Below are 16,352 nucleotides of genomic sequence, written 5' to 3'. Positions count from 1 at the left end.
AAACTTAAAAAATAATATCATTACCAAAATTTTCAAAAAATTTACAAAACTGACCACAAAAGTTTTGTACTTTTCACAATTGACCTCGGAGTTTATTTCTATCAATATTAGTCAAACAACACATCAAGTCATGAAAATACCTATCTCATTGTCACTAAGCTTCCTCTCTTTAATCAGACGATCTCTCACCTAAATCTGTCACTCATCGTCGGCGGTTTCCCATAGCACGTTGGAGTCCATCATCGGCGACCAATATCATTAAAATCACGATCAAGATCTAAAATCAACGGTTAGTTCCAAAACCTTAGGTTTTATTGCACATTCTATTATGTGTTCTTGTTTTATGTTGTTGTTATTGTGTTGTGTTGGTGATGATGATGGAGGATTGTATTTGTGATGTTGATGGTGTGGGTAACATGATGTCTATCACACCAATTTGATGCGATCTTGACAAAATCTGTGTGATGGGTGCCACGGCACCTGATCAGGTGCAACTAGCGTGTGCCTATCGTGCATACTAAGTGCGACAAGTGTGCGCATGTTGCGCCTAATGAGGTGCGACAGGCAGCCTGTTACACCAAGTTATAGATTTTTTTTAGGTTATTAATTTATTATAAATGTAATATAATAATATTATAAATGTAACAGATACATGGCGAAATCCAAAATAGCAAAGCATCATCCAACAGGATCAAGAAATGAACTAGACATGATGAAGTTAGCTTATGCCAATAACTTCCCTAGGCGTATCTCGAGTATGTGTAAATTAGCTACAGTCATAAAAGCCATCCAAAGAAACTTAACAAAACGACAATTGCAACTGTTCATGAAAGACATATATGGACATTTCTTGAAGTGCCGAAACTTTCCGTTCAGTTGCTTAATTTTACGTAATGTGTTGCTTAAGCAAGTGGCCCATAGAGAATGCAAGGAGAAAGATCTGTTATGGTTTCAAATTGGTGAACATTTGATACACTTATCAATTGGAGAGTAGTGCCTAGTTACAAGACTTTCTTATGGTGAAGATGCCGTATTAAAAAAACCAAAAACAGTGCATAGGCTACTTCATACGTATTTTAATGATCTATTTCACAACATCAATCTTAAGTAATTTGACTCAAGATTTGTAAATTTAGATTTCGAGGTTATGGATGACTTCGATGCACTAAAGATTATGCTATATTATTTTGCAGACAAAGTACTAAATGTAAGAAAATATTATTCTCAAATTAATTTCTCATTGCTTAACCAGGTAGATGATTTAGATCACTTTTGAAATCATCCATGGGGTTGTTTGTCATGGGAAATGATATATGACAGATTTGACAATGCATTAAACGACAAAGACAAGAAATTTAAGAAGTCTCGCTTGGAAAAGTCCAATCATAAAATTAAAAAGTACAATATTTATAGCTTTACGCCCGAGGTTCAAGTGTTTTGATAATTTCTTTTAGATTAATTACTTTTGTAATATTGAATATTTAACGGTGGTTTTATGACTTTCTCACTTTGGTTGTTGCAGGCTTCGATTTTTGAAGTAATCGGAGACCTATTGTCAACATGGGACGTGAAAACAAAAAGAAGATACCTCATATTGGGTAATAGAAGCTCATCGCTTCTTCTAGACTAAACTTTGCCGAAGTTTATTCATTCTTGAATTACAATTCTCGTCTTATAAGTAATGTATATTGGTAGATGTATAATACTACTTTTTATATTAATAAATATTAGATGATTAGACTAACTTAAAAGTTTGGGCTGAATTTATGGCGAGAGACTGTTTTACAAACCACTGAGCTGGACATAAAGGAGAAAGCCAAAAAATATTGGCAGACCGTGAAGGATTATGTGCTATATGTCCCAAGTTGGGTCCGTAATGTAAGTATCTTATAGTGCATCAAACCCTTATTATCTATCGGTTGATCGAAACTCAAAATTTTTTGCTTATTATTTACTCATTTTCAATGTTACTTTGTGCAGCATCAACCTTCAATCAACATGCCACCCGTTACAAGACCTACATGCCTAACACTAGAGCAGTAAAATCTCGTTGAGGACTATTAGGAGCAGACAAACGCATCTAATGACACACAGGGTTCAGAGGTTATAAATCATTTCCTTTCCTCATATGCAAATCATTATAACACTCTCATTATATGCATAAAGATTTTTTTTGTAATAGTTTAGGACAAAGTGTTATCATGATTACATCAGACGACGGACGAACAAGATTGATCATAACATTTTTCAACTGAAGTCGGCTTTCGAGGTAGAGTGTAAAAAACTTAAAGAATTAAAAGAAGTAATGATGAGATTTATTGGTTCGTAGACTACACGTTCATATGGTAATTCTCCTACTAGGCGCCAGTATTAACTCATTCTTCTCAGCGAGTAGCTTACCCACACAAATATCATGTAAGTTATAACTTTTAATAAAAATTTAGAGTAACCATATTTGAAGGAAAAATTGGAACAAGACTTATGAGAAGGTCAACCCTTCTTATCAAACGGGTCATTAGAGGAATAGATCGATTATCTCTGTTATTTGTAGGAATATCCTCTTAACGCTCATCCTCATCATTAATATGAATATCAGAATGACCGATGCCCCTCATCGTCAACTGCACTATTGAAGTGAGTGCCCCTCGTACTGTTATATCATTCCACACAAACATTATCCGCCTGTTACTAATGTCATCAGTAGGATCATCATTTTTGTAGAAATCATTGTTGTGAAATGAAGAGTAACATTACTCTAACGACATCGTTAGTGGTAACACTTTTTCTCCAACATCTTGAGGTATTGTCATTGTCATCAATGGTGTCACTATTGTCGTGGAGTGGAGAGTGATATTGCTGCAACGACATTGTTCTTAGCAACAACTCTTCTTCAATATAAGAGACAAAGATGTTTGCTCTAAATGAAGTTTCAGTTTCGATAAGTGGCTCAACATCTTGGCTCGAAACTTGGGGAAATGTGGTAACAAATATAAGGATGCGTCCATAGTTGGCCGCATCAAAGGCCATATGTAACACAACCTTAACCATTTCATCATTAAATATGTCAATAGGTAGTGAACATGTATGATAGATTGTGTTAATAGACCTCAAAATTGTCTTCATCGTGATACTATATTCACTAGGATTTATATGTAAGATCACATATACTCTTGCCAGAAACTGATCAAATATACAATTTTTCCGAAAAAAAAAATTATATTCTTAGCATTCACATACTCCATACGGCCATCTGCCAATGTCTCCCACCAACCATCATAACACAATTGAAGCACAATTGAATCTATTAAGCCTGCAATTGTCTCTTGGTGCGACATTCACCCTGTCCCACCAACTTTGTGCAACATGGTGCTTGTCGCACCAATAAACAAGTGCATCGAAATTGATTTGTCATACCAAATCGACCACAAACACACCCACCAACTGAATGAATGCCTCTTAACACTTGGTTATATAAAAACAAAGTATAAACAATCTAAGAAACATTTCATCAAACAACTAATGTGTAATAGTTCAACAAAACCGAATTCCTTTCCATTAGCTTACCTAGGTTTTGGGGTCTAATTCAATTTGCTAGAATCATGTCGAATTGATGCTGGATATGGGTTTGGGTGTGTTTAGTCAAAATTCACTTTTTTCGTTGCCGTTCGCCATTGCCGATGATGATTCAATAGAGAAAAGCTACTTATGGTTTGGTGAAGAGGGAGAGGAGTTTGGGTTGAAATAAGGAGGGTAATTTAGGACAAAAAACTTATGTTTGACTACTTATGATAGGAAAAAATTAAAAGGGTTAAATGTGAAAAATAAAAAAAAATTAGTCAATTTTATAAATTTCCCAAGTTTTTCTCGAAGTAAGGAATGGGAAAATTTTCATTCCTTTAGATGGATACCCTAAGCAATGTCGTGATTTAATTTATACAAGTTACTAATAAGAAAGAGCTAACAGAATAATGTTGCATGGAATCTTGATCGCATTAGGATTAGTAAATTTTGATTTGTTATATTTTAGCGTAGTTTAATTTAGAGTAATGATATAGTCACAAACTCTTGTACCAACTTATTTTGTACAAATTGATGTGGCATGATAAAATTTGTTGAATTAAATATCACTTGGCCCACATGATTTATTTTTATTATTTTATATTTTCATTCAACCAATGAATTAATGCCACGTCAGTTTGTACAAAATAAATTTATATAAGAGTTTGTGGCTGTATCATTACTCTTTAATTTAATGTCAAGAAAATTATTTTTTGAAAAAAGAAGTAAAAATTAATAATGGAATGTCCAGCAAAGTTTGCATTGGTCTAATTCAGTTGTTTTAAGCCCAATTTATATCTATTCTGAGTTTACAACTTGTATAATACCCAACGGGGAGGGTAAAAAGCGAACCCAGCAAAACCTCTTCTGGGCATTTGAAAACCCTTTTTACAGAGTAATGGGCTATACGTCCTGTTTAAAATTAATCTTTATAAAACTTTTTTTTTTTAATTATAGTTCTATTGTTAAAAGAAATTTCATAAATAAATGAATATAAATTTAATTTAATTAAAATATCCTTACAGACATAAAAATGTTCTGAAGGTTCAAAAACCTGCAGTACTCAAACACACACACACACAAGAAAACAAAGTGAATAAGCTTGAAGATGATATTAAAAAATCACACGGGTGAGGAATATCGATGGGGTATTGGGGTTTGTGTCTGTGACATCCATTCCGTACGTTTTGCATACAAATACATCGTGTTACACATACTCAATTAAATATTGGTTGTTAACCACTTTGACAATGATTTAAATAATCGAATTAAGCCTTAATCGATTCTTCATTTGAAGCACATTGCTAAAATTAGGGAGGGACGAATTTGATAGTTGAGTTGAAGCTATCATCCTTCATTGTTAATTCAATATGGCAGTTTATGACATCCCTACTACCTATTTATTTATTTATGTTTTGGTTGGTGTAGGAAGCAAACTTTTTTCAATCAAACTATATATTGATGCTTGTGATGCAACATATTCTCTTTTTTATTTCTATTATTTAAACGAAGTTTAAGCAAACCTTTCATTAACAAACTCAAACTTCTCATGCAATAACATTTCAAAAGTCTAGAGATTCGAACAAAGAATCTACTATTTGCTATGGTCATCAAGATCAGAATAATTCTAAGTCACATTTTGTTTTTCCTGTGGTTATATTATTATTATTTTTAAAAAATTTTATGCTACAGGTTTTTTTTTCAACGTTTGCAACTCAAGTTTGTAAATACTTCAAACGTCAGAAATTCGCGGCATGATTCCATTTCCACCAATAATTCATATCAATCGTGCTCCCCTGTATATAACAAGACGACCATTCAATCACTGTTTATCATTACTAAGAGAAAAAGAAGATAAGAAAGGAAAAAAAAATGGATGCATCTGCATACCCTATGATGCAAAACAAGGACTTTGAATTACATGACTTCATTGATGATCCCAACATTGATCAGTTCATTGATCTAATTCAAGGAGAAAATGAAATCCCGGAACCCAGTTTCGGTTGCAAGTTCGTTAGTGAATGCATTGTTGATAACCAAATTGGCTCAACCGGAGAAGATATGTTTGGTTTTAATGGGGCAGGTACATTGGTGTCTGATCTTGCTTTTGTTCACAACTCATCGCTGTCAGGTTTAAATGGTGATGCGAATGGAGGTGTTCAGGAGGAAGATAATGATGGAGATGATTCTTCAGGCAGAGCGAGAACTACAACTACAAAATGTACCAAGAAACCAAAGGTTGATCGATCGAGAGCTTTGATTTCGGAGCGGAGGAGGAGAGGCAAGATGAAGGAGAAACTCTATGCATTGCGTGCTTTGGTTCCTAACATTACTAAGGTATGTAATGTGTGCAAAAAGCCAGCATTTGAATAACTTGTCAATGATGTTTGATGGGATTAACGTGCAGATGGATAAGGCTTCGATAGTTGGAGACGCTGTGTTGTATGTTCAGGATCTGCAAATGAAGGCTAAGAAGCTAAAAACTGAGATTGCTGATCTTGAAGCATCCTTAACAGGTGCAGAAAGACAAGATCAAGAATCCACTGGAAACACAAAGAAGACTCGAGTTCGCAGCAAAAAGAATCCTACTTGCAAGAAGATAATGCAGGTTCAATCGATACTAAAACATGTACTTGAAAATAGCCGAATTCTTTCTTCTTCTTTTTTAGAACTTAATTAAGTTGTTAATTTTGTTTTCAGATGGGTGTGTTTCAAGTGGAGGAACGAGGGTTCTATGTGAGATTGGTATGCAGCAAAGGAGAAGGTGTTGCTGTATCACTTTACCAGGCTCTTGAGTCCCTAACAAGCTTCAGTATTCAAAACTCCAATTTGACTACAGTTTCTGAGAAATTTGTATTAACATTTACTTCGAGTGTAAGTTAACTTTCTTCGATCTGTCCCCTTTCTTTTTTTTGGGTAGTTTGGTCATTTGTGCTCATGTTTGGAGAAACAGGTAAGAGGCAGTGACCAAAACATGCACTTAACGAATATGAAGCTGTGGGTTACTAAAGCTCTTGTGAACCAAGGATTTGAAGTTTTGACACCTTCATCTGCCTAGCATGCGTCTCCATTCCAGTTTGCTGGGCAATTATGCATGTAATTGAACAATATCAAGACTGCAGCGACGTACGAGTCGTCGGACTTAATAAGGAGCTTTTAATTTCCATGCACAGGAGTTCTAATACTAATACTTTTTCTGGTCTGTTTAGCTGCAAATGACCAAATGATTTTGCGCGCATTGTAATCTTTCAGAAACGGGCAGAGTGAACTTCTCAATGCTTTTGAATGCATGTGTAGAGAGTCTTCTCGTGAATAAAAGCTGTTCAAGCACAAAATAGAAATAGTCCAAGCCTCAGCATACTTACGAGAAAACGTGCAGACCCTGGCTTAAAATTAAAAATCGAACATTTATATCCGTGACCATGAGTCTCAAGTTTTCATTCTACCGACATATTATTGACAGTGTCTAATTTGACCGTCTGACGGTGACGTGGGCAACTTAATTCGGGCAAGAACCAATTCTTAAGTCTTGCTAACCACAATTTACAAACCAATAATAACACCAACACAAAAACAGTAGTCATAGAATTAGCCCCGGGATGAAAACAGTAGAGTCAAACGAAATAAACGTCAAGAAATGAATATCTGTTCAGTACATCGATTTTTACGAAAAAATTTCCGTGAAGAATTTGTATACGTAGATTGTCCAAACAATTGGACCAAGGGTTATAAACGTATTTTTCATCAAGAAGGTCAGACCTTCAGATTTGGGGCCAGTCAACGTCTCAATAAACCCTAGCTCCCATGCCAGCATTGTAGATTGCATTAGAAAGATTCGACTAGAATTGGCACAATAATTAGAACTACATGAACATGATTTAGAGTCACAAGAGAACAGAAGAAATTGTTAATCAGTAGTTGCTATGAGCCATGTCAAATCCATCACACAAAAGGTACATAATATAAATGGACCATCCAACTGCTTCTTCCATGTTACATCTATACTACCAGTAGCCAGAAAGCTTAGGCAAATGTGTGACTTGAATTGTATAACCACAAGACATCTACATTCTGGGAAACCATGCTTAAGTTGATACTGCTTACTAGATCCAAATCCTTAAACTGATAGATGAAGGCTAATCGATAGCATAGAGGTTTGATGAATACCTTTCATAACTTTTTGATGCTGGATAATGAAAAATACAACTAATATTCGAGGTGACCAATTAATTTCTTCTGAGGCTGTTCCAAAGCTTGCATCAAGAGAAATCGCCATGAGATAAATATTCAATGCTCCTTGAATATTTGAGGCTCACTGTAACATATCACAGGCTCCCTGAATGTCGCGGTGAGTTATATCTACGAACTTGTTGAACTAAGACTCCCATTGTACTAATCATGAATGAGCCGCACCAAACCACTGACTTCAGGCATGTAAGTTGTCCACAACCCATGAGCCTCTTTAGCAACAAGTAGGACCATTTCTAGATATGCACTCAAAAATTTACTCCACGACCTCCCAATTGACTTTCACAGGCTACAATCCTGAATGGAATGCTTGAAGCTACAACCAAATCTGACCCTGAATACAGGATTAAGAGAAACAGACTCAGAATCAAGATCAATTGATTAACTGCACCAAAATAGAGCACATGCGGAAAGAAAATTGACACAACACAGTATATTTTTAATACTCTGATGACAGATCTAATGCTAGAAATAGGAATAATATTGAAATCGTATTCAACATTTCATTTGACAAAAATACATAGCATTCACCACTAGCTTTGCCAGCCGTCCTGAAAACTGTGCAAGCTTGTTGAGCATATAATGGCCATATCTCTGATCCCAACCGCATTATACAAAATCAAATATGGGATCATCAGCATACCAGATAAAAATGTTCTATGAACTCTCAGAGACAAATTTGATGCTTAGTATCAATGTGGCTAAGAAGCCGATAACATTCGAAGAGTAAGCCGAGACATGGCATGGAAGTTACCAAATAATCAGATAATCACTTAGGTATCATTTTACACTTTCAGGGCGTTATGTTTTATTCACATGGTTAAAAGAGGATCAAGGATTACATATAATCATCTAGAAAAGAATAAATTTACTTGGGGTTGTTTATCTAGTCAGAAGTGAGCAAAGAAAATCTTTCAAGGGTAATTAAAAATCCTTACAGAGAGGAAGTTATGACACATCATACCTGGCACAAGGTGAACTTGCTTAAATACTTCTCAGCCCTCCTGCAGCTCCTCTCCAATCACCATATGCACCATTAAATAATCACATCAAAATTGAAAATCCTTCTACTACAAATGTTGACTTGAGAATATTGTCAATGAAGAAGAAAAGCCGGAATATCTTAGTACACGTATACATCCAACAAGTTTCTAGTTCTAAGTTGAGAATATTATCAATATGATATCCATGAAGCCGAGACTCAAATCAACTTAACAAGGCCATGATTTAAACCATCTGGGGATCCCGACTAGACAAAAACCTAATTTTTCTATTCAGCTGCAATTAGAGCCGTATTTCCTACTACCTCTCATTTTCTTGCATTCACATTCATCCTCGAGCCTGGGTTCTAATGTTACACTGCACATTTTCACACAGGAGTATTAAATAAAATGAAGATTAATAGTAAATAACAAAAAGTACATAAATAACATTGTAACTGTCAAGGTATCATCCAAAATCAAAACAAGATTACAGGAGTAACCGCTGATCAAAATATCATTTAAACAACTCACCAGCGTACCGATGGAGCCGACCAGACAAATCTGCCTCTGCAAGCTAGCCATATGCAGTCACGTAGATCACTCCAGAAGCTGTTTGCAAATTTCATTGAGATTGAGTACTGCCTCCCTTAGACATCACCTGCAGTGTTGTGCCTTTAGTAATCCAGGCAGTTTTCTCTGGTTCATGTTCAAAAGGGTTAAGAGACTGCAGACGTCCATCTTCCATTTGTATACCATAGACAAATGGTAGTCTAAGTGCAAGAAAACTCTCTGGTGGTAAGATCACTCTACAACCAAGGCTGAACTGCAACTTTTGCTCCCGGTCCGGCACTGAAGGAGGTAAACACGACGCCTGCATGCATATTATTGCAGAAATAAGGAAAACTAACCTTGGGATTTACAATCAAATTTAAACAATATTGAGCAAAAGCATCATTAGAAGCAAGATATATCCAAAAAGTTTAGTTTTAGCAAATTGTGAGATTACAAGATTCATGCAATATAGGGACATACAATCTAGATCTAATACTATATATATTGTATCCGATTCAAAAACAGTCCAACGGAGCAATACCAGCCAGCTGATTTGAAGATGATTATATGATATGATTTTCTTTCCTTGGTTGTCAAGCCAAGATAAAGAAAAGAGACTGAATAAATACTGATCCAAAACCTCCCACATAAATGTTAGTCATCCTAAATTCCCAAGCACAACAATTTAACTCCGCAGACAGACAAAGCGAGAGATAAAAGGGATAGTTAAATAACCTACATTCATAAGTAATGCTCTAAAAGCGTCCATAATACTTCAATTAGCTATAACATTAATGCAGTATTCTAGAGAGAAAGTGCAAGATACCTCAAATTGTATAACCGGGCATGTTGATAGCACAATGGGAAATGGAGGTGTCACCTACAAATGAGATTTCGTTAGCACTGGCAAATGAAGACAAACAAAAGAGTCATCTCACTAAGACATACCAAACTGAAAAGGAAAGAAGGAACAATTGCATATTTTAGCACAGTTAAACTTTCCTATAACAAATCCCTGACATATGAGCACTCCAGTTGCACAACAGTCAATTAATAAAATTGAAATTATGTGGAGTTCCTATTTCAACTTCAGAATTTTAGTCACAAACACAAAGTCCATTAATTTCCAAGTGTCGGCAGTTTAAAATGTACCCAAGAGCAATATTCTTGTGTTCAGCCTGTAATTTTTGTTACAGAATACTAGAATCTCAACATAAATACTTCCCCAACTAGAATCTTTCTTTTAAAATTAGTACATAAGTTTTATCATGCAAATCAACAGTCAGCAAAGAGGCAACAACTACCCACATCAGTGAATAGTAAACAGAACTATTAGATGGTAAAACCAATAGTGGACTTATAGTAAATATGAACCATCTGACCACATTCATCATGAGATACATTAGGGATGGCAATGGGGTGGGGAGGCCTACCCCATTCCCCACCCCATTAAAAAATTTTGTCTCCATTCCCCAATAAATTTAGTGGGGTGGGGATGGGGAATCCCCATGTGGGGAATGATTTCCCCATCCCCACCCCATTCCCCATTTGCCTATTTTATAGTAGGTATAAATACATGATTTTAGTAAATTAAAAATTAGAGACTTAAATAAAATCATTACCATATTATAAAATATTTATATTATTTTAAAAAATCTCTAAAAGTTTGAAACAATATCTTAAAATGCTATCAAAATTGAAAAATGTTTGAAGAGAGCAGCATCTTAAAAGAGAAAAGAAAACATAACAATATTTTAGAGTTGAAAAAGAATTATATTATAGGATTTTCTTTTATTCATATCATGTTTATATTATATAAAAATAAAAATAAAATTATTAATTGACATTATAGTTGATAAAATAAAAATTATTAAATGAGAATTAAAAACATATTTATATATAATGGGGATTGGGGTGGGGGTGGGGTGGGGAGTACAAAACCAAACCCCACCCCGTTAAGAATTTGGGGTTTATTTTTCTCTCACTTCCCACCCCATTCCCCAAAAATTATTCAAAATTTTCCCCATTTGGGGTGGGGCTCCATGGGGTCCCAAACCTGTGGAGGATTTTGCCATCCCTTACATCACCTAGTAATGTCTTGAAGACAAAGGACAAGGAAAAAACTTGAAGTTCTCAGATAAAGACATAACATCAAGTGAATAATTTTATTGCATAAGGAATAGAAAGTAAAAATAATCTGGATTCACAAAGCATCTCCAAGCGACGACACAGAAGAGATGTTGTAGACTATGTTACAGAACCAAAAAAGGGAGTAAAAATTCAGAAATAAGAACACAATTATAGATCTTTTCCTGAAGAACAATACATTAGATACATTACAGTACTGAACCTGATGGACTATAATAAGAAGAAGAACAGAATGCCATTGATCTTTTAAATTGAAAAATAATAAACGCTACTGATTTACATTTACTAAGCAGGATCATATAATGTGAAATTTTTTAAAATCATCTTAGTATATCAAGCACTAAAAAGAGAAAATAAACAACCAACCAACCATTTTGAGAATCTTCTAAGAAGTTAGCACTTCACAAGACGAGATTTAAAGGAGATTGTATGTCCTTATCCATGAGAACTGACTCATTTGACATCCACAGAAAGCACATCATCTCAAATAATATAAAATGCTTGAACATGAATCAAAGAAAGTAACAGCCTATTGTGTTAAGTTGTCATTAAAACAAAAAAATATGGAATCTGTACTAAATAACAAAAGTGTTAACATCAGCATGCATATAACTAAATATACAGATTGCTTTCAAAGAGTTTAAGTGAATTAAAAGGCAACATAATGTAAGAGCTCATAAGCAGCGCCTCATACCAGAAAAATCCTTTGAAGTTGTGATATTGTTCCGGCAAACTTAATCTCTGGTGGATCTTTCTTATTCCTGGCGGCCCGACAGTGTGGGCAGTTCAGGTATATTGGTAATTTTCTATTCAACATGGAGAAAGCACATCCCTCATCACCAAGGCTAATAGATTGAAAGCCTGCCTCAAGATCTTTTACATTATTAGGTAGAGTTACGGCACCAACAGCAGCCTGATTATGTTCCTTCCCAGGCCTAGAAATCTGTATTAGCCCATCTTTATGTAGATTAACTTTTGGCACTGTCTCCTTTGAGTTACTGATACCTCTCACTTTATTTATAGCTGCAGCAGCAATCACTCCATTTGCAGTCTGATGAACTTTGATGTGACTACCATTCTTACTCAGTTTTGAAGAATTTTCAAGATTGTGGTCCAAAGTTTCTACAGAAGAACGGGTATGAGATTCTTCAAGCAAAGAGTACGAAGATCCAAGTTCATTGAGATGCTCTGGATTCAGTAAGAAACGATGACCATGAGGGCACTCATGCTCAAACCCGACATAAACTATTACATGCTTCATGGGAGGATTCAATTTAACCTTTTCACCACCACTGATATTTACAGGAACTACATTACTACCTATCCGTAAAAAGGGGTCACCATCTTTGCCACTAGAATTGGTTTCAGTGAAAGTTTCCTTAACAGATGAAATCTCTTCATGTTTCTGAGATCCTTGATCAATACTTGTATGAACTGGTTCCCCACTGCGATCTCTTGTAATGGTTTCCTTGAAAACTTTTTCAGAACCTGGTGAAGGTTGTTTCCTCTGCTGGAGAGGAGGAAATTTTGATTCTGTAGCTGCTGATCCAGCAACAACCTCAGAAAAAGGTTTTCTCATCGTAAAATTGGGAAGACCTCTACCAAAGCTGATTTTATTATGGTTTCCAGTGGGTTTTATCTGATTTTCAACTCCATTCATGCTTCCTGTGCCATCAGCCATCTTTGAGGCTATGTCTTCATTAAGTTCGATCTTGGACTCAGTACTTGACCTAATAACAGAACCTTGCTGCACCGCTCCAGCCAGTAAATCGTTTGGGATTTTCTGTTTCTCTAAACATACTGTCCATTTCAAAAGAAACTTATGGGTGGCAGAGAACCCACTCTGAAGTAAACCTTTAGACGGATCGTAGTACCTAGCACCCCCGACGCGAATCAAACTCCAAGAAGATGAATGGATGGGCCCAGCATTATGCAATTCTGGCAACTTAAATTTAGGAAGAAGCTTGTCACAGTCTGACAAGCAAGAGGTATTGTTTGCTGATTCAAAATCAAAAGGATCAGATCGCAATTGCCGTGAGCGGCCACAGGCACAAGCATGAAGGAAAACATATCCACTTGAATGTGGCCTGACTGCAGTTCCTAATGGTGATTCCTCGGCCTCAGCATTGTGTCTCTGATGCACGCATGGTTTTCCTGTCAAACTAACAGCATCACATAGTTGCCTCCCAGATTCCCAGATAGATTTGCATTCATCCTCCAACATTTTAGCATACAGTGGCACAGCAGGTCCCCTGACCATTGAGCGGAAAGCATGCAGAGCCATCTCCATATGGTTTTCATGCTGTGAAGTGGGATAACAAGCAGGTAAGTCTTTCAAATAAACGTCCTTAGCAGCTGGAAGAGACTTTTCACACCACAAAGTTGAAAATTTTTTGTTCAGGCCTCCACCACTTTTGAGCAAAGATACTGCAATATCTAAAGGATCTGTACCTCTAGAAGCAATCCCTTCAACTTGTGGTGGTACGATGTTCTTTTGACGATTTTTTCTTTTACTGACTTCAGTTTCATTTATACACCCACGTTTTGCAGAGAGAATTCCTTGTAGCATCAGTTGACTGGATGATAACCATGTATCCAGGCTTGGAAGTTCAGGTGTAGTACAAGTCTTTCCAGATGCAGCTGATGCAGCAGCTGCAGCAGCAGCAACAGCAACCATACCAACACCAGCAGCTGAGCCACTATTGGTGTTAGTGACCAACCCCCCTCTCCCTCTTAGAATATCAGACTGCCGGTAAATGAATTCCTTTACCAATAAAAGATCCTCTTTGTTTGCACTCTGACTATGACTTTCTAGCAAAAGAGAATCCGATGTTGCATCTCCACTCAGGACATCTTCCACGAGACCGGTGGCAAACTCCAGAGATTCACCACTCTGATATGAAGCCCTGTCCAATAGCACAACAGCCCTTGCTGCATCAAGTGAAAACAAAGGAGCAGAACTTAAAACACCCCCACCTCTTGGGCCACCATGACCACTTTCAGAACCAGAGAGTATTCGACATTTTTTTATCAAAAAGCGAATCTGAGCATCAAGGGATGACTGTAGTTTCTTCCTAAAACTACCTTCCAACTTACTTGAGGGACGTGCTAAAACAACTACAGAACCAGAACCTTTAACAGGCAAGGTTGGTCTAGTTAAACTGCTAGAACTTGAAGGTTGACTAAGTAACGAGGTGTCTGTAGACTCATCCGCATTAGAACTTGGATTGGGTGTATCTGCAAAGTCATCAATAAAAACAAAGAGTGCGACAGGAGTACACTGTCCAGGAAACAAAGAGGTGTGGGATCCTAAACCTGACATGAAAGAAATAGCTGAAGCATTACGGCCCGAGATGCCACCACTTCTACTTGAAGAAGAACTGTTTGGAGTGGTTACCAACACTGAAGGTCGTGATAGTGATGATGAATGAGGCCTAGATGGCAATGGCGGTGTAGACCGAGCTTTTACATAGGGGGTTAATGCGTGCTTGGCAGCTTGTAATACTCGAAATTTTTTCAAAATTTCAGTGTCAAAGCGTGAACCCTCCTGTATATACACGATTACATGGCAAACCTGCAATGCTAATTCAGTTATTCATTAGATACAGCACCTGAGAGCAACTTCCACCAAGATTACAGAAACAGCAAACCAACCCAAAAATTAAACACCCAAAATCATTTGTTTTCAAAATAGGTAAATAATTGTGGAGGCTGTCCCATAGCCACAGCATTAAAGCACAGAAGACACTAAACAAATAGGCAAAGAAATCTGATAAAGTAATAAATAAGACAAAGCAGTACAAGTGAAAGATGAAATTTTTTACACTTTATAACTTCAAAGAATCGACTGCCTCAAAAATCAATCTCAGCACAGCATGCCCATACGAACTTGTTAATTGTCCAAAACAACACAATTACTTAAAATAGACTATATAAGAAAGAAACTATGAACTGTATACGAATTCTTTCGACATTGTTAACCAAAATTAAGCATACTGGCTTTGCATAACAAGCCTATCCACAAATTTGAATTCTTTCAATATTACTAATCCAAAAGCATAACACTTTTGCTTAGAAAGTGCCAATATCACAAAACCAACCAGCATTTCGAAATTGCACACGAAATACAATATAATTAAATATTTTAAATTTCAATTCAAATAAATCAAAAATTTAAAGTCGTCTGCTGTTAAACAAACTAACTCACAGAGAACATGAAAAGCAACCCCTGAAGATCCCCGAACTCCTGCTCTGTGATGGCCGAGTCGAAATCCGAGTCGGACTCACTTGAGCGGGTTGAGCAAAACTGCAAGAACAAGATACCCTTTTCTTCTTCATGATAGTAGCTGATTCTCCTGGACTCAAACCAACGTTTAACTTCCTCTTTTTCTACGTCGAGTCCCTTGTCCAGGCGACCCGACCCGAATGTGTTGGAGTCCAAGACCCTGTTGATGAGCTGGGAGGAGGTGTCGGATCTTTGGGATACGAAGCCAACGACAATGACGCCGTTTGGGAAGTGAGGGAATGAGTTGGAGGAGGTGGAGGGAGGTTGGGGTTGTGGCGGAGGATCCGAGGAGGGAATGGGTGCGGAAGCCGGTACGGGTGGGCGGGTCAGGACCCGCATGGAGGGAGGATTGGGCGGGTCCATGTACGGAAAAAGGAAACTGTAAGAGTGAAGGGGGTTGGGTTTTGGGGTTCATAAATCATAAAGAGAGAGAGAGTTTTTGCTATTTTGACAATTTGGGCGTTGAAGTCTCTAAAGTGTTGTAATTTAGCCCCTTAAGTTCTGTAGTATTTTCTAGTTCCAAATTTGCTAGATTTTGTTTCAGTACAACCCTATGATTTGACCACTGGTCAGTGATA

At 36.7% G+C, this 16,352-nt stretch overlaps 2 protein-coding genes across 2 annotated transcripts; one reads left to right on the top strand and one right to left on the bottom strand.

Moving 5' to 3' along the window:
* Positions 1-5,430: 5,430 nt before the first annotated feature.
* LOC18033887 (transcription factor FER-LIKE IRON DEFICIENCY-INDUCED TRANSCRIPTION FACTOR) lies at positions 5,431-6,616 on the top strand. Its single transcript, XM_006424382.1, has 4 exons — positions 5,431-5,895; positions 5,966-6,166; positions 6,259-6,432; positions 6,512-6,616. The coding sequence occupies exons 1-4, from the start codon at positions 5,431-5,433 to the stop codon at positions 6,614-6,616; spliced, it is 945 nt and encodes a 314-aa protein (XP_006424445.1).
* An 846-nt stretch (positions 6,617-7,462) lies between these two features.
* Positions 7,463-16,188, bottom strand: LOC18034390. The gene is made up of 6 exons (XM_006424381.2): positions 15,697-16,188; positions 12,184-15,063; positions 10,168-10,221; positions 9,321-9,660; positions 8,771-9,165; positions 7,463-8,140 (listed from the first exon to the last, which is right to left on the bottom strand). The coding sequence occupies exons 1-4, from the start codon at positions 16,135-16,137 to the stop codon at positions 9,412-9,414; spliced, it is 3,624 nt and encodes a 1,207-aa protein (XP_006424444.1). The 5' UTR covers positions 16,138-16,188; the 3' UTR covers positions 7,463-8,140; positions 8,771-9,165; positions 9,321-9,411.
* Positions 16,189-16,352: the final 164 nt, after the last annotated feature.

The sequence above is a fragment of the Citrus clementina genome, unplaced genomic scaffold (genome assembly GCF_000493195.1).
Source record: "Citrus clementina cultivar Clemenules unplaced genomic scaffold, Citrus_clementina_v1.0 scaffold_8, whole genome shotgun sequence".
Lineage (NCBI taxonomy): Eukaryota > Viridiplantae > Streptophyta > Magnoliopsida > Sapindales > Rutaceae > Citrus > Citrus x clementina.
Note: the sequence above shows the minus strand (reverse complement) of the source record. Positions and strands in the feature narration are given on the sequence as shown.

Coding starts and splice junctions, on each gene's coding strand:
- LOC18033887 (XM_006424382.1), top strand. CDS start 5,431: ATGGATGCATCTGCATACCCTATGATGCAAAACAAGGACTTTGAATTA. Junction 5,896..5,965: donor TGGTTCCTAACATTACTAAG/GTATGTAATGTG, acceptor ATTAACGTGCAG/ATGGATAAGGCTTCGATAGT. Junction 6,167..6,258: donor CTTGCAAGAAGATAATGCAG/GTTCAATCGATA, acceptor TTTTGTTTTCAG/ATGGGTGTGTTTCAAGTGGA.
- LOC18034390 (XM_006424381.2), bottom strand. CDS start 16,137: ATGGACCCGCCCAATCCTCCCTCCATGCGGGTCCTGACCCGCCCACCC. Junction 10,222..12,183: donor AACTTCAAAGGATTTTTCTG/GTATGAGGCGCT, acceptor TCTCATTTGTAG/GTGACACCTCCATTTCCCAT. Junction 9,661..10,167: donor GCCCGGTTATACAATTTGAG/GTATCTTGCACT, acceptor ATATGCATGCAG/GCGTCGTGTTTACCTCCTTC.